The 19,740-nt window shown below is 39.7% G+C and overlaps 1 protein-coding gene across 1 annotated transcript in view; it reads left to right on the forward strand.

Moving 5' to 3' along the window:
* Positions 1–19,740, forward strand: part of LOC108104173 (protein split ends) — a 43,578-nt gene that overhangs the window by 8,029 nt on the left and 15,809 nt on the right. The window contains 4 exon segments of the mRNA XM_017210080.2: positions 16,365–17,677; positions 17,740–18,714; positions 18,780–19,466; positions 19,521–19,627. Of these exon segments, the coding sequence (XP_017065569.2) occupies positions 16,365–17,677; positions 17,740–18,714; positions 18,780–19,466; positions 19,521–19,627 (3,082 nt within the window).

A 19,740-nucleotide genomic window follows, 5' to 3' on the forward strand; every position in this document is an offset into this window, starting at 1 on the left:
TTATTTTTCACCAAAGCAAAGCGAAGACAACAACTTAAGAAGTAAATTCATAAATAGGGAATTGCTTAGAAAAGCCCTGTTTTCGCTTTTCATACCTTACACTCGAAAGGAACATCAATGTGCATGCTCTTCCTATACATATATTCATACATATTTGATATTATATTATTATGCTACTAGTAGAGAAAACATTTATTTCCACATTTTGTATAATTTTGATTTGAAAACTAAGCGAAGCACGTGTTGATTTCATATATCACATCTTAAACATCTGTTTAGTTGTTGTTTCCCTGACTGATTTTTTAAAATTTATATATATTTTTATAAGAAATATAAAATAATAATATAACATAAAGATAATAAAATTAAAAAAAGAAGTCTACACGGAATCCTATTTAGGGTTTGGTGTTTTTGATGTCCCCGATGGAAAGAGGCCACAATCGCAATTGCAGTAATTGACAATAATTTTAGTAATTATTTCCCAAATTACTTAGATTAAATCCACCAATCAAAAGGCAACAGCCACTTCCAACTGCTCTTCCCCCTCAGGTAACATCCAGCCCAATCGAAATCAGTCAGATAATTTTTTATAGAAAGTAGCCTTAAAAGTTTAATATAAATAAAATATCGCACATATCAAAAACATTTCTTTTCTGTTCTTACACGCCCAAAAAATGGTTCATGGCTAAAGTCAAACATCAAAAATTTGTTTTTAAGACTCTTCATTTTATTTTGCAAATAGAAGAATGAGATCCATTCTCGAGCACTGGCATTTTAATACGTTTTTGGGAGTTCATATAGAAAGATTCGTAGGCGACCGGCTTTAAAAATAATTTGGAAATTGTCATTTCTATTTTTCATACATTCTTTGTAGGAGTGTTCCTAAAGTTCAACTGAATTTTTTCTGCCCAAAGTTCAATTGGCGGAGCATATGTCCGAAATGCACAGCATAGGCCTTTCGCTTTCTTAGCCATCCGCAGGTCAACCTCATTCTGCATATGTCTGCCCATTTCCTTCCAACGACTGTCTGGGCTAGAACAAAGAAAGAGCTAGAGCTAAGCTGGTTGCAGAGATTATGGCGAACGTTTTCCAGCGAACCACGAAAGATACAAATGTATGAATATGAAATTGTTGTTCTGCGGCTTCCTGCAGTGAGTAGACTTCATGGTGCGATGACAAAGACAAAACTCTTTCTGTTCTCCATTTCTCATTTTCTATTTTTTATTTCTCGCTCGGGTTTTGTAGCGGTCTTTGGACCTTGAGCTTTGGGTTGGCTTTGTTGTGCAAATACTGGAAGCACCGAGAAAACAACGAACCCAAACTTGTTTTGCCCAGGATGCAGCCATAGGAGCCTCTTATATTGTCCCTGATTATTATGCACCGCCATACAACAAAGAACTTTGACATTCAAAATTCTCCTAACGGAAAACCACGCAAGGGAAATGACGGAGAGAAATAGTAGGGAATGCGGGAAAGAAAAGGGAAGCGAAAATGAGCACATCCAGCAGCTGCTGTGCTTTAAGCGAGGGCAAAACAGTCAAGGAAAATACTCGAATGCAAATATCCAAACACAAACGAAATACTTCCTATTTTTTCCAAGGGCTGAATTCAATGAATGAAACTATTTATTGTTGCTGCTAGTTAAATTTCAACCCTTGCTATGCGCGCATTATTTGAATGATGCTAAGTTATGGATCTCAGTTGACGATTACAAATGAAGTATCCAACGTATTGGTTTGACTTGTGTACATTTTTTTTGTATTATTAATAGACTGCGAATTCTTAGGGCTCTCTAAGTTGGCCACTGCTAGACCGTTACACGTCATTTCACTCAACTTCAAGCGACTGTGACGGGACTCTGAAACAACCGATTTAGACACCCGGAAATTGTCGTCGTTGATTTAGCTTTAGACAGTCAGTCCGCTGAACCCCTGCCCGCCTATATATCTTTAAACACGTTAGTGTTGGTGATTTGTTTGCTTGCTCTTTGCATATATTCGTCATGCACATTGAAATACAATTTTAATATTTGTTTCTTTTTTATGGCTAGACACGCCGACCGATACTGACACCTACGGCTCGCAGCCTCAACCCTCTATAGTTCCACCTCTCATAACGTGAACTGCTCAAAATAGCCGAACTAATGTGTGCATGACAATTTCGAAGTGTCTTTTTTAATTCCATATACTGGTACTGGTTAAGTTATTCTGTTTAAAAACATTGAATACACTGAGATCAGATGTTTGAATCTTTTTCCACTTCTTGTGCCGATGTGTTATGCTCTTGATACCTTGAGTTCGCCCCATTCCGCTGCAGAACGTACCGACTAAAGGGTCGCCCCTTAGAACCTTTTCGAACATTTTTGTTCTTTAGCTTGGGTTTAGACCTCAGGTTAGTTTTGAATTTTATAAAACCTATACGTTGCTATAAATTCACATTTTTGTATAGGAATTCATCTTTTTAATCGAACATGAACTTAATCGATCGGCATAATCAACAAAGCACATTAAACTGCCAAGCACCCACCCATTTATCAAGGGCGAAAGATGCTGGCGGCGGCGGCAGAAGTGAATCCGTCAGATACCGAGATACCATTACTCAGAACCATGCGCCTAGGAGAAAGATTCACAACACAAAGCTCCGGTTTGGTTTCCTCTTTAAACAGCAAAGAATTCACCCATACTAATTTAGAGAGGAACATAGGAATGATGAACGAAGAACACCCACTGCAGACTTGCAGCTGTTGAAGCCCAGTGAAACTTGTTTGCATGTTGCACTAGTTGCAAGTAGCTTTCATTATTATTATTGCTGTTGCTGCAGCTGGCGTATCTTTGAATCTTTATCTTGGACTCTAAAGAATGAGCTCAGTTCTCCGTCTGAAACTAAGTTCGTGAACTGTCAGCGTTCGCTTCTTTAACAAGTTTCTTAGAGATTCTCTCAGTTTCTCAGATTTGCTCTGTGCTCTTCTCGTCTTTTTGCTCTTTAAGTGCAGCTGTCAGTCAAAGTGGGCTGCAACTGCCTTTAAATGTCTCCACATTGTCGTTGCGGTGGCTTTGGCTGCAGCAAATGAGGTCGCCTAATTGATTTCCTCTCTGTCGCACCAACAGGGCGTAGTTGGTTGTTGTGTATATACACACATACGGTCCGTGGGTTAAATTTTCCCTTATCCCTGTCCCGATGCTAGCTTATTAGTTCATCCTGTCCAGGCATCCTCGGCTTTTGATATTTTTGCACATGTGGCCAATCATTCCATCGTTATTTAGTTCCGTTTCTGGAGCTTCTGGTTTTTCATTTGCTTAAAAAGCTTGTCCTTAACAGGAATTTTCCACCTTGGAAGACTCATTTCCGAGTATTTTTGATTTAATTTTGTGTTCAGAAGTTGATATCTAAACTTTATCTTGTTTTGATATATAGGTAAATAGGTGGAATAGGTATTAATAAATAAAACCATTTATTAAAATCGGGTGGAACTTACATCGAAGTCTTCAGTCGAAATAACTAACAAAAATATGTGCGTTATCAGTATTTATATCTACGATATATTCTATTTTCTAGGCCTTTTTTATGTTATCTTATTGTACAATTGCTGTTATCTAAATGCAGAGTTACGTTATCTACGGTTCGGCTGTTGGCATAGAGCTCTTAAATTGTCTGCCCACATAACGGTATAAACCGAATAAAGAAAAATTGGGTATACTAATTCTGTATACCATTCTGATTAGGCCATACAAAGAAAACGAAGACCACTTCGGTATATTTTTTGACATTTAGGCCTGCCTTTTCCTTCGGTTTTTTTTTGTTATTTGATTCGATGAACGTTAATTGGGTCGAATGTGAATCGCTGGGGCCTAACTATATCTTATCTCAACACACAACAAAAACCTTTTACTATCCACTCAACGCAATCTGAACTTCCACTACTTTCCTGTGTTTCTCCCATTTTCATACACCTCCAATACTAAAATAAGCTTAAATCTTAAAAGTCATTTTTATCGTCATATTAAATTAGTTTAGAGAACATCGAACTTTATATTTTAAGTTAAATCGATAAAATAATCGATAAGCTTATCTCACATTTCATAAAATGACTTAAACGTATTTTTTATGAGCTCATAAAAGCTTTTCTGTATACATTATATTTGATGAATAAATGCGTTTCCCCTGCGACGATTAGATAAGAGGCACACTGATTACAAATAAAGCATGTGAGTAACGTAGCCTTCACGAGCTAAATGTCCGAACAATAAACATGTTTCATTAAATAGTAAAGCAAACTCGGATACTTACATTCTGCGCAAAAGCAACCAGCATCAATTAGAACCCATTTTTGAGCTGCAGTTGTACATTTGATGCATTTTCTCCAGCATAGGAAAGTTTTGTTTTTTAATTTTTTATTGGGTGACAATACTCACGGGCTTGATAACATGTGGGTGAAACTCTGTCAAGGTTACCCAGTGACCTTCAGTGACGATTAACTAGCAAAGAGTATTCTAAGAACATACGTAAAGGGAGGGATTCATTTTTAAAATAATACTTTTAATTATTTACTAAATTTGGCATTTCATTAATATTTTCCCATTTTATTTAAATTTAGAATATCTGATCTTTAGATTCTGTCCATACATTCGGGCTTAAAGTGAAAGCTAAGTTAGCCACTGCCGAGTAACCCCTACATAAGCTAACATAATTAATCTTTTTTGCCGTCTAAAGTTTTATTTCACATTATTTTTGGTTTGTTCATTTTATTTTGCTTTTCTGAAGCCCATTCTTTTTGAATTCTCTTTTTCGGTTCTGAGTCGTGCCTAGCACCGGATTGTGTTGTTAATTTAAGCAGCCAAAAATATTACATTAAAATAGATAAAGCGGATTTAAATAAAATTTGCATTTGTATAGTAAAAATCAATTAATTTTTTGGCTGATTTTAATTTTGCACTAAAAAACAAGAGCTTCCACCAAGTAAGCCAACTTTCTTTTGGCGATATTCCTTGTAGAGTCTCAACCAGCTACGCAAAGAGTCCCTATACAAATCAGCATTGCCCCAAAACTTAAAACTACAAATATGTGTATTATATGGACGTCTGTATGCCCGCTTTTTAAGGCACAAGTCAAGGAAAATGCTGGAACGCTTTTGAGTCGAGTTCTTTGGTCAGCTAACCATACAAAGCCGTGCCTATATATATACCCATTATGTATATCTATATATGTATATATAGGTATATGAATATTTGTATAGCGAATCACAAAAAGATTTTTTGTGTATGTAGATATATATTTGTAGGAGCAACAAAAGACCAAGGCAAACACAGGCGGAAAGAATGACAGAAGAACAGACTGAGGAAATCTCCATATAAACAGACCCCCACTGTATATACCAAATATATACCTCTATCTCAGGCTGTTACCTACCAACAATAACAACGACAACAACAAAAGTACCTGTTGTGCGTCGAGAAAAACAAGGCGACACAGACACAAAAGTATAAAGAAACGAGCAGTGAGTTAAAATGTTATTCAAGTTACCTTTGAGTCTCGAAACCGGTTGGCGGCTCACGTAGGTGCTGCCAACTCTGGCCGATGACCAAAAAAATACAAAACAAAATGTTAGTCTGGCCGCGTTGTGCCATGGGTTTAAGTTGGAGAACAAGGCATATCAGGTCGAAGTACCTGAAACGAAAAGGGAGCTCAAACTTTCAATATTTTAAATTAATCAAATAGTTAACAGGTTTTAGTAATCTGTTCGTATGAAGGTTTTTACAAATGCTTTATGTCTTATGGCGATAGTTATTGCAATGTAGGGAGTCGTTTTTCTTAAATAGAGGTTCTTTGACTAAGTTTGTAAAGTCGACAAAATTAAGGTGTTAAAATAAGAACCAATCGTAATAATTCTTTCAAAATGAATTCAAAAATCAAGAATAATGTTTTCTATTAAATCTAGGAACTCATTTTCCCATGATCATCTTAACAGCTGCACACTAATCACTTAAAAACTGAGTTATGTATTTGTTTTCGTTGGCCGCTCCAGTCTGACGATGAAAACCAGTTTAAAGCTTAAGTGGCAGCATTTTATGTTTGTGTTTCTCAGGCACACACTCACGTTCACATTAGCGTATTTGTACCGTGGCTAAGGGTATTATAATTGAAGACAGAAGTTTGCACGGCAAAGACAGCTAGCTAGCCCAGTAGTCTAGCCTTTCCGCTGCCGTAAACTAGTTTAATGAAATCTGTATGGAACATCCCAATAGTTATTTGTCTATTGCAGATTTCCAGATTATAACTTAGTCACTACTGAATAATAATAGTAATTATAAATTTCTACTTCACGACATTTATTTCCTTTGCTCCTTTGAGCTCAAGAGCTTGTGTTCTTAGTGTGTTTTTTTAATAATACTTTTGGGAGAAATACTTAAAATGGCAGTCTTGAAATGGTTTAAGATTTGACGAAAGAAAATTCCATTTTTTCATCTCCCTGTAGATTTCCTGCAGCTTTTTTCCCAAAGGTTGCTCTAACTTTTTTTCTGAGACTGCAAATAACTTCTAGACTATCGCCAGTATTATTTTCCGCAGATCCACTTAGTTTCCGATTCTACTAGGAAAGAGTTAGAGTGGGTTACCATTAACTGTCAATTTTTTGGATCCCGTGTTTTTGGATTGTCATTTCTTAAACCATTTTTAAATTACTTTCTCGGCTGAAGGTTTTTAAAATGGCCTCTGCGTATCTTGATAGTGCTGAAATAATACTTTTGGCTTACACCATAATTGACACTTTGACAATTTAATGAACCAGAGATGTTTCAGGAATGGCACAATTTCTTGGCGAAACATTTAAAATAAAAGATACATTTTATTATAAATAATTTTGCCTTCCCCTCAATAACAACATTCTTTATACTTTGAAATGTGAGAAAAAAGAGTCGATGCCAAATTCAGGTTCAACGACTTCTCTAGATAACCCTAATTACCAGAGATTTTTATTTGACAACCCTATGTAATTTTGAGTGAATCAAAGTTGCAGTTGGCAAATCGGGGTAATTGCCACCTTGCTTCTGCATCTGTGGTTGTATCTGAATTGATATTCGTATCTGTGCGATTTGGCGGCTTTCACCCAACACTTGTTGGATGTGGGCTCGGGATCTCGGCCCCTATGCCTCTCCCCCTCATCGGTACCGCCTCGCTAGGCAAGCGTGCCACAAACACCGGTCGCCAATCTGCGGCGGTGCAACGAACTCGATTTGTTGCAAATATTTATTTGCACACTAATAGCAATCACAACAAAATTCACATTCGGCGTTAAAAACAAATTGTTATAGCGGTCATCTTGAGTCGATAATGACGTTTTTGCTACTGCTGACGATCCCAACAACGCTGATGCTGATTCTGGCTTTGAGCATTGTACCCATTGTGCGCTCAACCAAAATTTCAATAACAAAAAAATTAAAAGAAGGAAGACTTTGTTTCGAATGTGTATCAAGAGTACGTCTTTCTACTTAATTGGATGTTTATAATATGTTCTTAATATTATTATATATGTTTTTTGCTATCCGAGAAGGGCTTCAGTCACTAAGCAAAGGTTTTTTCACAAGTTTATATTTTGTTTTGTTTATTTTGGGATTATAAAGTTATTTTGTTAAGGAATGAGATCACTTTGTCTGTCTTCTGTTGTAGTGAGATACTCGTATGAATATATAAGAAATTTTCTTTTTAAATCTAACAAACATGCCAGTAAAAAAAAACCTCGTGTAATCATTTTTTAACAACCATTTTATTCGATCTGTATTTGTATTTGTTTTTATGGCCTCTCTCTTTCTGCGTGTTCCTATGTATCTTTTCTGTCTGCTTGGCATTTGGGTGGCTAGCAGCTCTCCAATGTCAGCGAGAGATCAATAAACTTTTGGCAAATAACAAGAAACGAAAAATACGAAAAAAGAAAACAAATTAAAGCGCATGAAGGAAAGATTACAGCAACATTAAATAGCAGCAAAGTTTCGACAGAAACCGCGGAAAATCAGAAGGGGTGGTAAAGTAAAATCTCAACGTTTTGCAAATACATCGGCCGCCAGCTTCTCTCCTGCTCTACTTTATTTATATAATCTCTGACAATAAAAACTCAATACTACTGCATACCTATACAATAATGTAAAATACATCATAGTTCGCCTTTTTCTTTTCTCGTTTTAACCTCTGCGGCTTCTCAGTTTCTCTCCTGTTATTTTTAGTGAAGGCAACGAAAATCTGCGTCATCATCATTAAAGCTTCTGAGGTCTGTCTGAGACAGAAAGCAGAAATAAATCTGCCTCAAAATACAAAGGCAACTTTCAATCTTTAGTCGTTTGGAAGAAAAGATTAAATCTGTGCCATGGAACGCAAAACGATGAAGAAAGTCCTTTTTGGAAAAATCCGACTCTTAATCCTAATTTATGTTTGGGGTTTCAATTGATTATTTTTTATCAGACAGGCTCTAATTTGCATTGATTTGTTCTAAAACACTAATTGTGCATTTCTGTTCTATTGTACTTTTAGGTGCGTATCCATGAAGCGTGACTGCCTGCCTCAAGTCCTGGATTATTGAGGCAGCCATTGAATGACGATGATAGTGATGTAAGTTCCGAAGTCAGTCTATTTGTTTAAGCGTCTGCCAGTCGGTCAGTCAAATGTTCGAAGCCTTGCTAATCACATTGACCTTTCCGTCTAGCATTTGCTTTTTGTTAGAGAGCAAACCTCTAGAATTACCACTGCTAACTATTGATAAATCATTAGTATTAAACCGATGTACGATTTTATCGTACATTTTCTCTTTGACAATCCGATATATTTTGGAACATGTAAGATCTTTTGGGATTTATTCACCCCCCGTTTAGTTTTCTCTCTCAAAAGCTTTGATCAATTGCTTTCAATTGAGCCCAATTCAAGCTCTGTTGTACTTTTAATGTGTGCTTAGTGCACTTGACTTGATCAGCTGAGCTGCAACTGTATCTCAACATGCATGCGGGAAGTCAGTGAACCAATAACATTTTTGATTTCGATGGTGGGTGACCCACTTAGGACTTAATAGATTTCCGAAACCGGTCCTAACAAGGAAATCAAACACAAAGATATTGCTCTGACCAAACCCAAAAAAACACACAAAGTGACAATAAATCTAAACAAACATATTTGGATTTGGTACATACATACATATATTCAACAACATAAATAAATTAGCAAATAATATAAAAAGGTTAACAGAAATGAATATAGCTGTTCAAGGTTTTTGAGTGACTTGTTGTCTTTATATCGTTGTTTTGGTTCGAGGCTAAACGCAAGAAAAATAAAAAAGACTCCACACGATACAGTTTCCAGTTGGGTCAATAGACTTTGGAAGATGTTAGCTGACTTGACCTTTTTCCTAACTCTAAAACTCTCTTTGCTTTCCGATTCCCTCTTAGTTTAGTCTTAGTGATTAGTAATTTGAGTGTACTTTTTAGTACTTTTTATAAATGGTTACTTCTGGAGGAGGATGACAAATCGTCCCAGCAGCTTCTAGGTCTACGAATCTTTTTGGCCATACAAACCTTTTTCGTTTTGAATGTTTTCTATCTGCCTGCTTTTCCAAGAGATGTGCCAACCAAGAACCACGCCCAGTTTACTAGCTTGTTTGTTGGTTGCGACAACTAACCAGAGGCCCAGGGAGCAAGAAGGGGCGGAATGCACAGTTCGGAGGCAGTGGTTACTCAATCGATACGCGAAAAGACATTGCTTCGCTTTGTTTGTCTTATAAAGCGCTGCCTTCTTCTTAGCTTGTTTTTATTATTACTGTAAAGATGGTGCAACATCATCCCATCGTATTGATGCTGATCATCAAGTGCTACAGACTCCATTGTTTACTTAGAAGTACAAGTACAGCGAGGGCCTCTAGTCTCGCTGCGTGATAGAAATCTGTGCATTAATTAGACTTGTGTGTCGTTCATTAGGCTTTGGGAAAAGTACTCATAACAAGATGAAGAACAAGAAGTTGTTCCCTTGTAAGATTTATATTCTGCTGGAATAAATACTGGAAGTTTCGAAAATTGCCAAAAGGTTCCTCTTTTAAAGATGATGCTTTTTGTTTCCATTAAAAATAGTTTTCAAGATAAATGACGTCCGCCGAAGCCATCTGCCAGTTTTTTTTCGCTACTGGATGAGATTTGAGTGAGATTTGTGAAACTGTTTAATTACATAGCTGAAAACTTATTGTTTTTATTTAATCTCAGTTTGGGCTAATTTTTTTTATTTGTTAGAAAATAAATTTAATGAATGCATATAAAATTTGGATTATCTTAGATTAGTTCTCTTGCTATTTTCAATGAACAGAAGGAAATCATGCCAGTTTAAATTGAATGGACAGCCACCTCATCAGAGAACGGTTATTTTTATCTGTATCTGTGTGCAGAAGGGGCCATAGAATGTCAAAAGGGGCCAACGCCACGTTTTAGTAACAGCGGATACGCCCCAATACTCTACTCTTGGGATGTGTTCGGGTGTTTGATGTATTCTTGGTTTCAACTGGCTTGGAGTTGGTTTGGAACTATCTGGACAAAGTAACCAATTATCTGAACTTGTAAGGTGCCCTGAGCTACAAGAGCAAGGACCATAAATACATAAAGGCTCTGCATTTCGCTCATATAGCTCCACATCTCCACATCAATAATTATTGTCTCACCACTCCCAATGTTTATCTATCGCCCTACAACTACATAAAGGGATATGTGGAAACATTCTTGGGATGCATCTTCAAATTCTTTTCGATTCATCGAAATAAATAGTAAAATTATGATCGATTCATAATCAATCCTAAGCTGCCCTCTGGCTGTAGGGACGTGGAAAAAAAGAGCAGACGAGCGAGACAGATACGATTGTTTCCCAACAAATATATTGCTCATTAAATTTCAGTTTAATTCAAAGGAGAGAGCCGATGAGAGAGAGACTGAGATTGAGAGGAGGAAATGCAATTAAATTTCGCACACTGATGGATGTATCCAACCCACTCTCCGAATTCTGTGCTTTGCCGTGTGTGTATGTATGACTTATATAACCAGAACGGCAGCAAATATAGATACAGAACACAACGTCAACTGCAACTGTGAATTTCCCTGGAAAATATTGATCCGAAAATCAATTTTAATTAAATTGTCAGCCCCTGAAAGAGGCGATTATGTATCTCATTTGCAATGTGCGTTTGTATCTGTGGCTGTGTATCTGCATCTCTGCGAGCCCATTTGCATTGCACTGTCGCCTGTTTTCACTTGATTGAGTTTGGCAAACAAAGTTAGCGAGTTTGGATTGGATTGGATTCCATTTCGCCCTTAACCAAATTGGATATGCATTAAATGAGCAAAATAAATTATGTCTAACAAGGATGCAAATGGTGGCAGTAAAAGTGCAGATAGGGTTAACAGTGCCTCGCACATTGCAGTAGGTTTGATTTTTTTGAATTAATGTCAGAGTAGAGTTAATGAAATTAGCATTGAGATTTCCTTAAAAATGATCATTGACTTAGACTTACTTTGACAGAATTTAATACAATTAAGTGCACTCGGAAAATGGGACAGAAAAAGCTTAAGTCATGCAAGCAAAATTATTTTTAGGCACGACTACTATCTGATATCTTTGGTGTTATTTCTGGGTTTCTTGAGCACAGGATACTGCTCTGAAAAGTAGGCAGTGCAAAAGGCTTCGATCTTTATCCTTAATAGTACTATTTAAATGGTGATGTCGTTTAAGTTACAGTTTAATGCCACTCCCAATGGAGGTCCGTTCACAATGCAGTTACGATATTAGGAAATAGCCATATGCGTAAGAGAGAGAGAGAGAGAGGGACAGGAAGACCAGAAGAATTTGAAAGAGCACTGCAGAACTACTTCCTGTAAAAATCAACATGGCGTCACCAATGTCTCTTCGAACTGCTTTCATTTTCCATTTCCACGACCTCGTTTCCAAACAATCCCAGCCTCTAAGGTTGGATGGCGGGTGCTTTTTCAAGTCTCGCGCACATTTTTAGATTTTTTTCTAGCTTCTGGTACTTTTTATTACTCCGCTATTTTTGTCTTTTACTGAATTTGTTGTTGCGACTTATGATGTTGTTTTTATGGCCCTACGGCTGTGGGTGGCAGTCAGGATATGAAAGACTACCGATGTCCTGGCCATTTATATATGTACTTTGCGTATGTAATTCACCCCACCCAGCAGCAGCATTTCCTTTCTACATTATGTAGTGGAATTTAGAGCGCGCAGGCGCCGTGAAAATTCGTTGCTCTTTCCTGAGTTTTTCCTAGCTCCCTCTGCCGATCTAAGCATTCGTCTTGCATAAGTTTCATTCAATACTTTGAGTCGGCCTGCGAAAGTCCAGCTCTTTCCGTGGGCCCTTAGCCCAGCTTATTATTCTTTATAGGCATCTCCCACATTGCTTCCCACTTTTTTTTTTGCTTCCGGTTGCGTCACTTTAGCGTGGGTACGGTGGGGGTGCCCCCACCTTCACGAGATTTCCTTGCCTTGCCCCATGTTTTTTTTTTTATCAAATTTGCCCTCAGACTATATCAAGAGCTGAACACACAGTTGTACAGAATTAAACTTGCAGGACTTCTTTTTAATCAGATAGTCAGCTAGTTAGTCAGGTTGCTTTCAATAGTTTGGCATACTTCATAACCTTAAGAGGGTCTAAAAGTAGTTACAATTGCTGATGTTTCTTTATTAAATCGCTTTATACGGCATCATCGATTTTTACTTGTTTTATCGAAATGTTGCCTGTAAATATAGAAAACGAACAATTTTAAATAAATTTCAGGTTTTTTAATTATTGGTGAATTTACCTTTCATTCTGCAGCTGTATAGAACCATAGGTCATAGGCGTGAGGGTGTGTCCCTCCTGAAAAAGAAAAAAAAGTTTCTGTAATTATCAGCAACCATTCAAACAAGCATAAGCCATATTAATTTCCCGTTAAAAAAAAAAGAGCGGAATGGAGCAGTACTAGCTTAAAAATTGTTGGAATGCAATAAAAAACACATCAAAAAAATTTTTTTTATTTGTTTTACATATTTTAAATGATAAAAGTTCTCCAATCAAAGCAAGCTTTGTAAGCTTGCAAGAAATTTGCGACTGCAAAGGGCTAATATCCAAATAACTAGTTGTACACTTTGAAAATGTAGAGGCCATAGGAATATTTTTTCATATAAATGTTAATCTTATGCTACAAAATCGGTACTTGGGAGCATAGCGTAGCAGGGATATTGGAGGGAACGCCATCAACAATAATTGAAGGCCTATAAATGGGTTCCTCCAATTGTTTAAACTCTTATGTAAAAGCTTACGGGGTTTGTATGTACTTTGAATTATCCTGCTGACTTGTAGCCTTTCCTTATTCTGCCCCTCCCTATATGTACGAGACCCTGCCAAAAATACACATAAATAACCTCAAACAAGGACGTTTGGTGAGCAACTTTTGCCAGGCCAATGACAGGACAACTGCGCGGTGGCAGTCCAGCCAACCGAAGATACTCTGCACGTGTAGAAAGATACTCTCTGCATTTAAATTCTATATATGAAGTAAAGAATGAACTGGATTTTAATTACACTTCCTAAATGAACCTACAGGATAAAGGGATATTATTATTAATATATTTATTTCTCAATATGGCTGTGAGGCCGAAAATATTTATTTTAAAATTATTAAATGTAAATCCTTTTTCACAGTCGCGGCATTTGACTGTAACTTTCAAAACCATAAGATATTTTTTATTTTTTTTTTATCTTTGCATGTCTTTTGTAGTGCCATCAATCTTAAAATAAAATTGAACATTTTTATATTAAGTTAAGCTCATACCTTTTTTCTTCTTCTCTGCACCAACGATTTAGCCATTTAAGCCCGTCTTCCTGGCAATACATAGCCGATCCAACACACACAGTCGCGCTTTATATACATGACAGTAATGCAGTCCTTAAATGTCCACCCACTTTTGCGGCTGTGGTTGTTCTATGGGTGGCTTTGGGCGGCAGCGTTACTTGGACTGACCACAAACCGGCCTCCACCCACCAATGCTGCTTAGTAATGTTGTTATTGCTGGGGAGCCTGTCGTTGTCATTGTTTTGGTTGGTGTGACCCTGCAATTCCCTGAACCGAGCGCACTTTTAGCTGAATTGATTTTTCCGATGGGCTCTACTGCGCATGCCGGGCAACGGTTTCATCTCAACTCTTCTTTCCATTTTCTCTCCACTGAACTGCATTTCCTAGATGTGCCTTTACATACAGTAGCATGTATATTAATATATTCGTATTATAAACGTGAGACTCAGACTTAGCAATGCACGACTCAGAAATGTTGGTAAACTATTAGATAGCTTTAAATATGAAAATGGTATAAGAATATTTTACAAATTCCGAACATGGGTTTGCTTAAGTCCAGGGAGGACTGTATTGCATTTAGGCGATACCCGCCTGAGTCATGCCCTGTGCATCGTAGCCACTTGGTCTAGTACGTTCTCTGCTGCTGTTGCCAGCAAGCTATGACCTGGGCTGCGACAAAGAGCTGCAGCATCCCCCTCCATCTCCCTCTATGTTCATAGTATGTGTATATTATATACTACCATCATACCCCTTCCAACACATACATACACGGCAGGATGCTTATGGTATCCGGGTGTTCTATATGGTCGTTTTAAGTGATGCTGCTTAAAGTGCTTAATGTGGCTTTAAAAAATATTTATTTGGCCAGCGATAGAGGATTTGGGATTGGGCTAAACTAAGATGGCTTCAATTCAATATCTTGGAATATAAATGGTGGCTTAAAATGTATGCTGGCCTGGGGAAGTTCACAAAAGAAGGAAACATTGAACATTTTTAAAATTTACCTAACTTCCGATTTTTTCTCTTGCTTTCATTTCTGCATTTTGATATTCTTAAGAAACTCTTGCGAGATTATTCGGTGAAACGCAATTCGGCCACCTCAACAATGGTCATATAAGAAAGGTTGTGCTTGGATGTGCTGTTTACCCCTAAATAAGACAAACGCTGAACTGAGCCCTCTTTTTCCCTTCAGAAAACAGTCTATGGGGTGAGTAGAGCCTTTTGTGCTCTAATTTGTCAGGGGGTTGCTTTGCGCCTTAAACGGCTTTGTTTTTAGCATGGAAATCGGGAAACTCAGGTAAAAATAACGGTTTAAACATACCTTTCGTTCGGTCCATTTCGTTCGCTCTAGTAATGGAAGTAACAACTTTTATATATGAATTCTATAATTTTGCTTATAACATTTTAACTGAGTTGTTTATAAAAGAAAAATACAATAATGGTGTTAGAGCTCCGGATCATTAGGTGAATAAACCTATGGAGAAATTGTAGATGAAAAATGTAAAAAATTTATTAATATTATATATTCAAGATATGTTAATTAACAAATTTAAATTTAATTTAGGCAAATTGAATTGTTCGTTTCAACTAAACAGTTAATTTACAACTGAAACGATTATCGACACGACTTCTACATGACATTACGTTAGGGCATTACGTTATCGAATAATCTACGTCAAATGCTTACGTCACGTGAGCACCAGACAGTCTGGCAGCGCTGCACAAGAATATCAGCACAAAACGAAATCAGCGAAACGAGCAGAAGCTGTTAAACGAATTATTAAATAAATAGCAAATCGCGACGAGAAAAAACGTGAAGCTAGTCATAAGGCGGGCAAAAGTGAAGAAATATTTCCAATATTAAACAAAAAGGAACAGGTTGGCTTTTAAACAAAACAAAAAAAACAAGCAAAGAACGTGGCTCTCTTGGTCCCGGCTTATTCTGCCGCTGTATTTGTGCCCTTCGCGTCAATGTGCGTTTGTGCAGGCACGTCCGTGTGTGAGAGTTTTTGTTAGTGCGTGTGTGTTGCCGCGTTAACAGACGCAAACGAGTAACAGGAAGAAGAAGAAATCGGCGGATTGGGTCGCACGTCAGTTTATTTGGCGCCCGTTTATTTATTTGCTCGAGTGAAATTTTTCTTTAAGTGCTGATCCAAAGTAGTGCTAAGAATAAGCGAATAAGTGGAAAAGCAATAATTTCGATAGAGTTATTACCGATGATAGGGCCAAATGGTGGGGTGCCCGCTTCTGGGACTGTGAAAATAATCCCCAATTACCTTCTGAAGCTTACCACGACAAGGATTTTCCCAGTGAAAACCAAGATATAATATGCGGAGGTGGGTTTATATTTTGGAATATAGTTTGACATCAAGATGCGATACATTTATTAGCTATTAAAAGCAAAAAAAAAATGGTTCAGAACTACCAATACAAGCAAAATGTTAGTCTATAAATAGTTACAAATAACATACATAGATGAGACCTACAATTTTGGTTTTCCTCTTATTTCAGGTCTACAGAGGAACCCCCGACAAATAGCTTCGAAAGGAACTACTACGACCGCACCAGCAGCCGCTTAGTCAGTCAGTATCAGCCAAGCAACTCTGCCTCCTTGGCGAATTCGAACTCACACTCCAGTCCATCGCACGTGAGCGCCTCTGCGTCTGTGTCCGCAACAGCGGTAGGAGGATCTTCCGAGAGATCGCGAAACCGAGATCGCCTGTACAGGAATGGTTCTGCCAGCGGTCACAGCGGCGGCAATAACAGCAGCGGCAACAGCAGCAACACGACGACGACGACAGCAGCCTGCACAGCTGGAGCTGGAGGATCTGGACCGGGGGGAGCTGGAGGAGTACCCCAGGCGCTAGGCGACCGAAGCAGCAGCCACAATATCCACCAGAACCAGCAGAGCGCGCGGGTGGCACCACCACAGTCATGGTACGAAGCCGCCGCTGGTGCAACGACGGCCCAATTAAAAAGTCCTGGTGGGAGTGGCAATGCCGGCGCCTCAGCAGCCGGTGGCTTTATAATGAGCAGCTCACCGATCAACCATCATCAGCACCAGCATCCGCATCTTCAGAATTCTCAACACCCGCACTACAGCAGCCTAGCGGCAGGAGCCGTAGGATCCTGTCCATCTCCCGCCCAAGGACAAATACAGATCCAAACACAATCGCAGACCACAGCCGTGCATCGCAGCGTAGCTTATGCGGGGAGTGCTGCGGATGACTCGCTAACCACCGCTACCTCGCGCAAGATGCTTCTGAACAGCAGCAAACTCAATAAGCTACTTAAGGGGGCAGGAGCAGCGGGCAGCGGAGAAGCACGTTCTGGTTCAGAATCGCCAGGAGGAGCTGCAGCTACTCCATCGATTACGACAAGTACAATCACAAACAATAGTTTTAGTAGTAATAGTTTAAATAATACAATAACCACGGCAACTCCGACGATGCCAACGATAGCATCTGGAGCTGCAGGATCGATAGGATTAGGATCTGGTGCAGCAGCGGGAGCTGGTTCCAATACCACTTCCGGTTCTGTCAGTGGCGACATTCTAAATGTAGCCGCTGCTTTGGCCGCCGCCGTGGACAATGGAATTTCTACGAATCCGATCCGGACGCGACAACACATGCATGGACGCAGCACCACCTCCTCCAGCCGCTCACACTCGCGATCGCCGAGCAGCTACAGTAGTTCGCACAGCTCCTCGTCTTCATCACACTCCTCATCCCACTCGCACGCGTCCAGTCCCGTCCAATCCACAGGCAATTGCCCTTTGGCAGAGGGGCGTAGTGCGCGCACCTTGCAGTCAGTCGCCGTAAGCAGTGAGTATTCTCAAAAATATTAAACAGAGGAGATCAATTAAGTACAATCTTTACCTCCGTAGGCAACTCTTCTAATCCCAGTAGCAATGTTGCAAACGCCACCAGCGCAGGCGGAGGCTGTGGCTCCAGTTCATCTTCAAGCAGTAGCTCAAGTTCCAGCGGATCCTCCTCTTGTTTGACTGGCAACCCGGTTGTGCATTCCGAAGACAACCGGCCTCTGGCGATACGTGTCCGTAACCTTCCCGCCCGTTCCTCGGATACATCTCTGAAGGATGGTCTATTTCATGAGTACAAAAAGCACGGCAAGGTCACGTGGGTGAAGGTGGTTGGACAAAACTCGGAGCGCTACGCTCTGGTTTGCTTTAAGAAGCCGGATGACGTTGAAAAAGCGTTGGAGGTCTCACATGACAAGCACTTCTTCGGCTGCAAGATCGAGGTGGAACCGTACCAAGGCTATGATGTCGAAGATAACGAGTTCCGACCCTACGAGGCCGAGCTGGATGAGTATCATCCAAAGTCCACGAGGACACTCTTTATCGGGAACCTGGAGAAGGACATCACCGCCGGTGAGCTGCGGGGACACTTTGAGGGCTTTGGCGAGATCATCGAGATCGACATCAAGAAGCAGGGCCTAAACGCCTATGCGTTTTGTCAGTATTCGGACATTGTCTCCGTGGTGAAGGCAATGCGTAAAATGGATGGCGAGCACTTAGGCAGTAACCGGATAAAGCTGGGTTTCGGCAAATCCATGCCCACAAACTGCGTCTGGATTGATGGTGTAAGCGAAAAGGTCTCGGAGTCGTTTCTTCAGTCCCAGTTCACGCGGTTTGGGACCGTGACCAAGGTCAGTATAGACCGAACCAGGCAGTTGGCCCTGGTTTTATATGACCAAGTGCAGAATGCCCAAGCCGCAGTAAAGGATATGCGCGGGACGATCATGCGAGGAAGAAAGTTGCAAGTAGATTTTGCGTCGAGGGAGTGTCAGGACGCATTTTACGACAAACAGGAAAAACAGCAGCAGCAACCACAGAGTTCGAGTACGTTTCAAAATCGTAATGAGCTATGACAATAAAATCCATAGTACTAACATTGTCTTTTCCAGGTTCTAATTCGCGATTTAGTCGTTATGAGTCGACTGCCTCCTCATCGCAATCCCGATCCCGCGCATCTTCTTTTAGCCGCCACCAGAACAATTCAAATGACAGCTGTTCCCCCAGCAATACGCCAGGAGGAGTTAGCAGTGGAATGGCCAGCGGAAGCAGTACAACTAACCAAAGCACCAACAGCATAATCACTTCAAGCATTGGTATCATTGCGAACAGTGCGATGCCAGCTCCCAGTCTAGCATCTGGTTCAGTAAACAGTAGTGGCAACACCTCGGGAACGGTGCCCGCGGCCGCATCTATGCCCTTAGTAGCAAGTTCCTCCTCCAGTTTGATGCCCATGTCACCGGCTGCTCTAGCGCCGAGGCATCGAATGGTTCGAAATGCCCGTCAAACCGTCGACTTTGACTTTAATGATGTGAGTCGCCTTCGGTTCCGTAACTCTGAGGAGGTTGCTGGAAGTGCAGGAAATCCAACGCAGCCCGAAGAAGTCCACTCCGATTCCCCAGTTATTTCTCGACAAGGTACAGCTGTAAATTGTTTGACTGGATCTGTAGGAGCATTTGGAGAATCCGTCGATGGGACGTTGAACAACAGTCGGATTGGTGGTGGACCATGTGCAGAGACGGGTGGGTCAGATGGATTCACTGGATCCGGCAGCAACAGTCTCAGCCGAAGACGTTGCGGTAAGACACCCAAAGACTTGCACCCCGTTTACAATCAACGTTTCCATTTGGCAGAACAACTTGAGGAATGCCCGTCCAGTGGTGATGAGGGCGTGGTTAGTCCGCGTAAGCGTATCAAAATTGATTATCACCATCACCACCATCATTCCAATACCAGCGGGGTGAGTAAAACTTTTTATTGGAAAGAAACTTGTTCGCAATTTTAAGAAAATTTATTCATTAGGCATAATTATGATAGTTATGAAATATATTTTAAATTTTATCCAAAAGGTTT

Source organism: Drosophila eugracilis, unplaced genomic scaffold, assembly GCF_018153835.1.
Source record: "Drosophila eugracilis isolate 14026-0451.02 unplaced genomic scaffold, ASM1815383v1 contig_386, whole genome shotgun sequence".
Taxonomy (NCBI): domain Eukaryota; kingdom Metazoa; phylum Arthropoda; class Insecta; order Diptera; family Drosophilidae; genus Drosophila; species Drosophila eugracilis.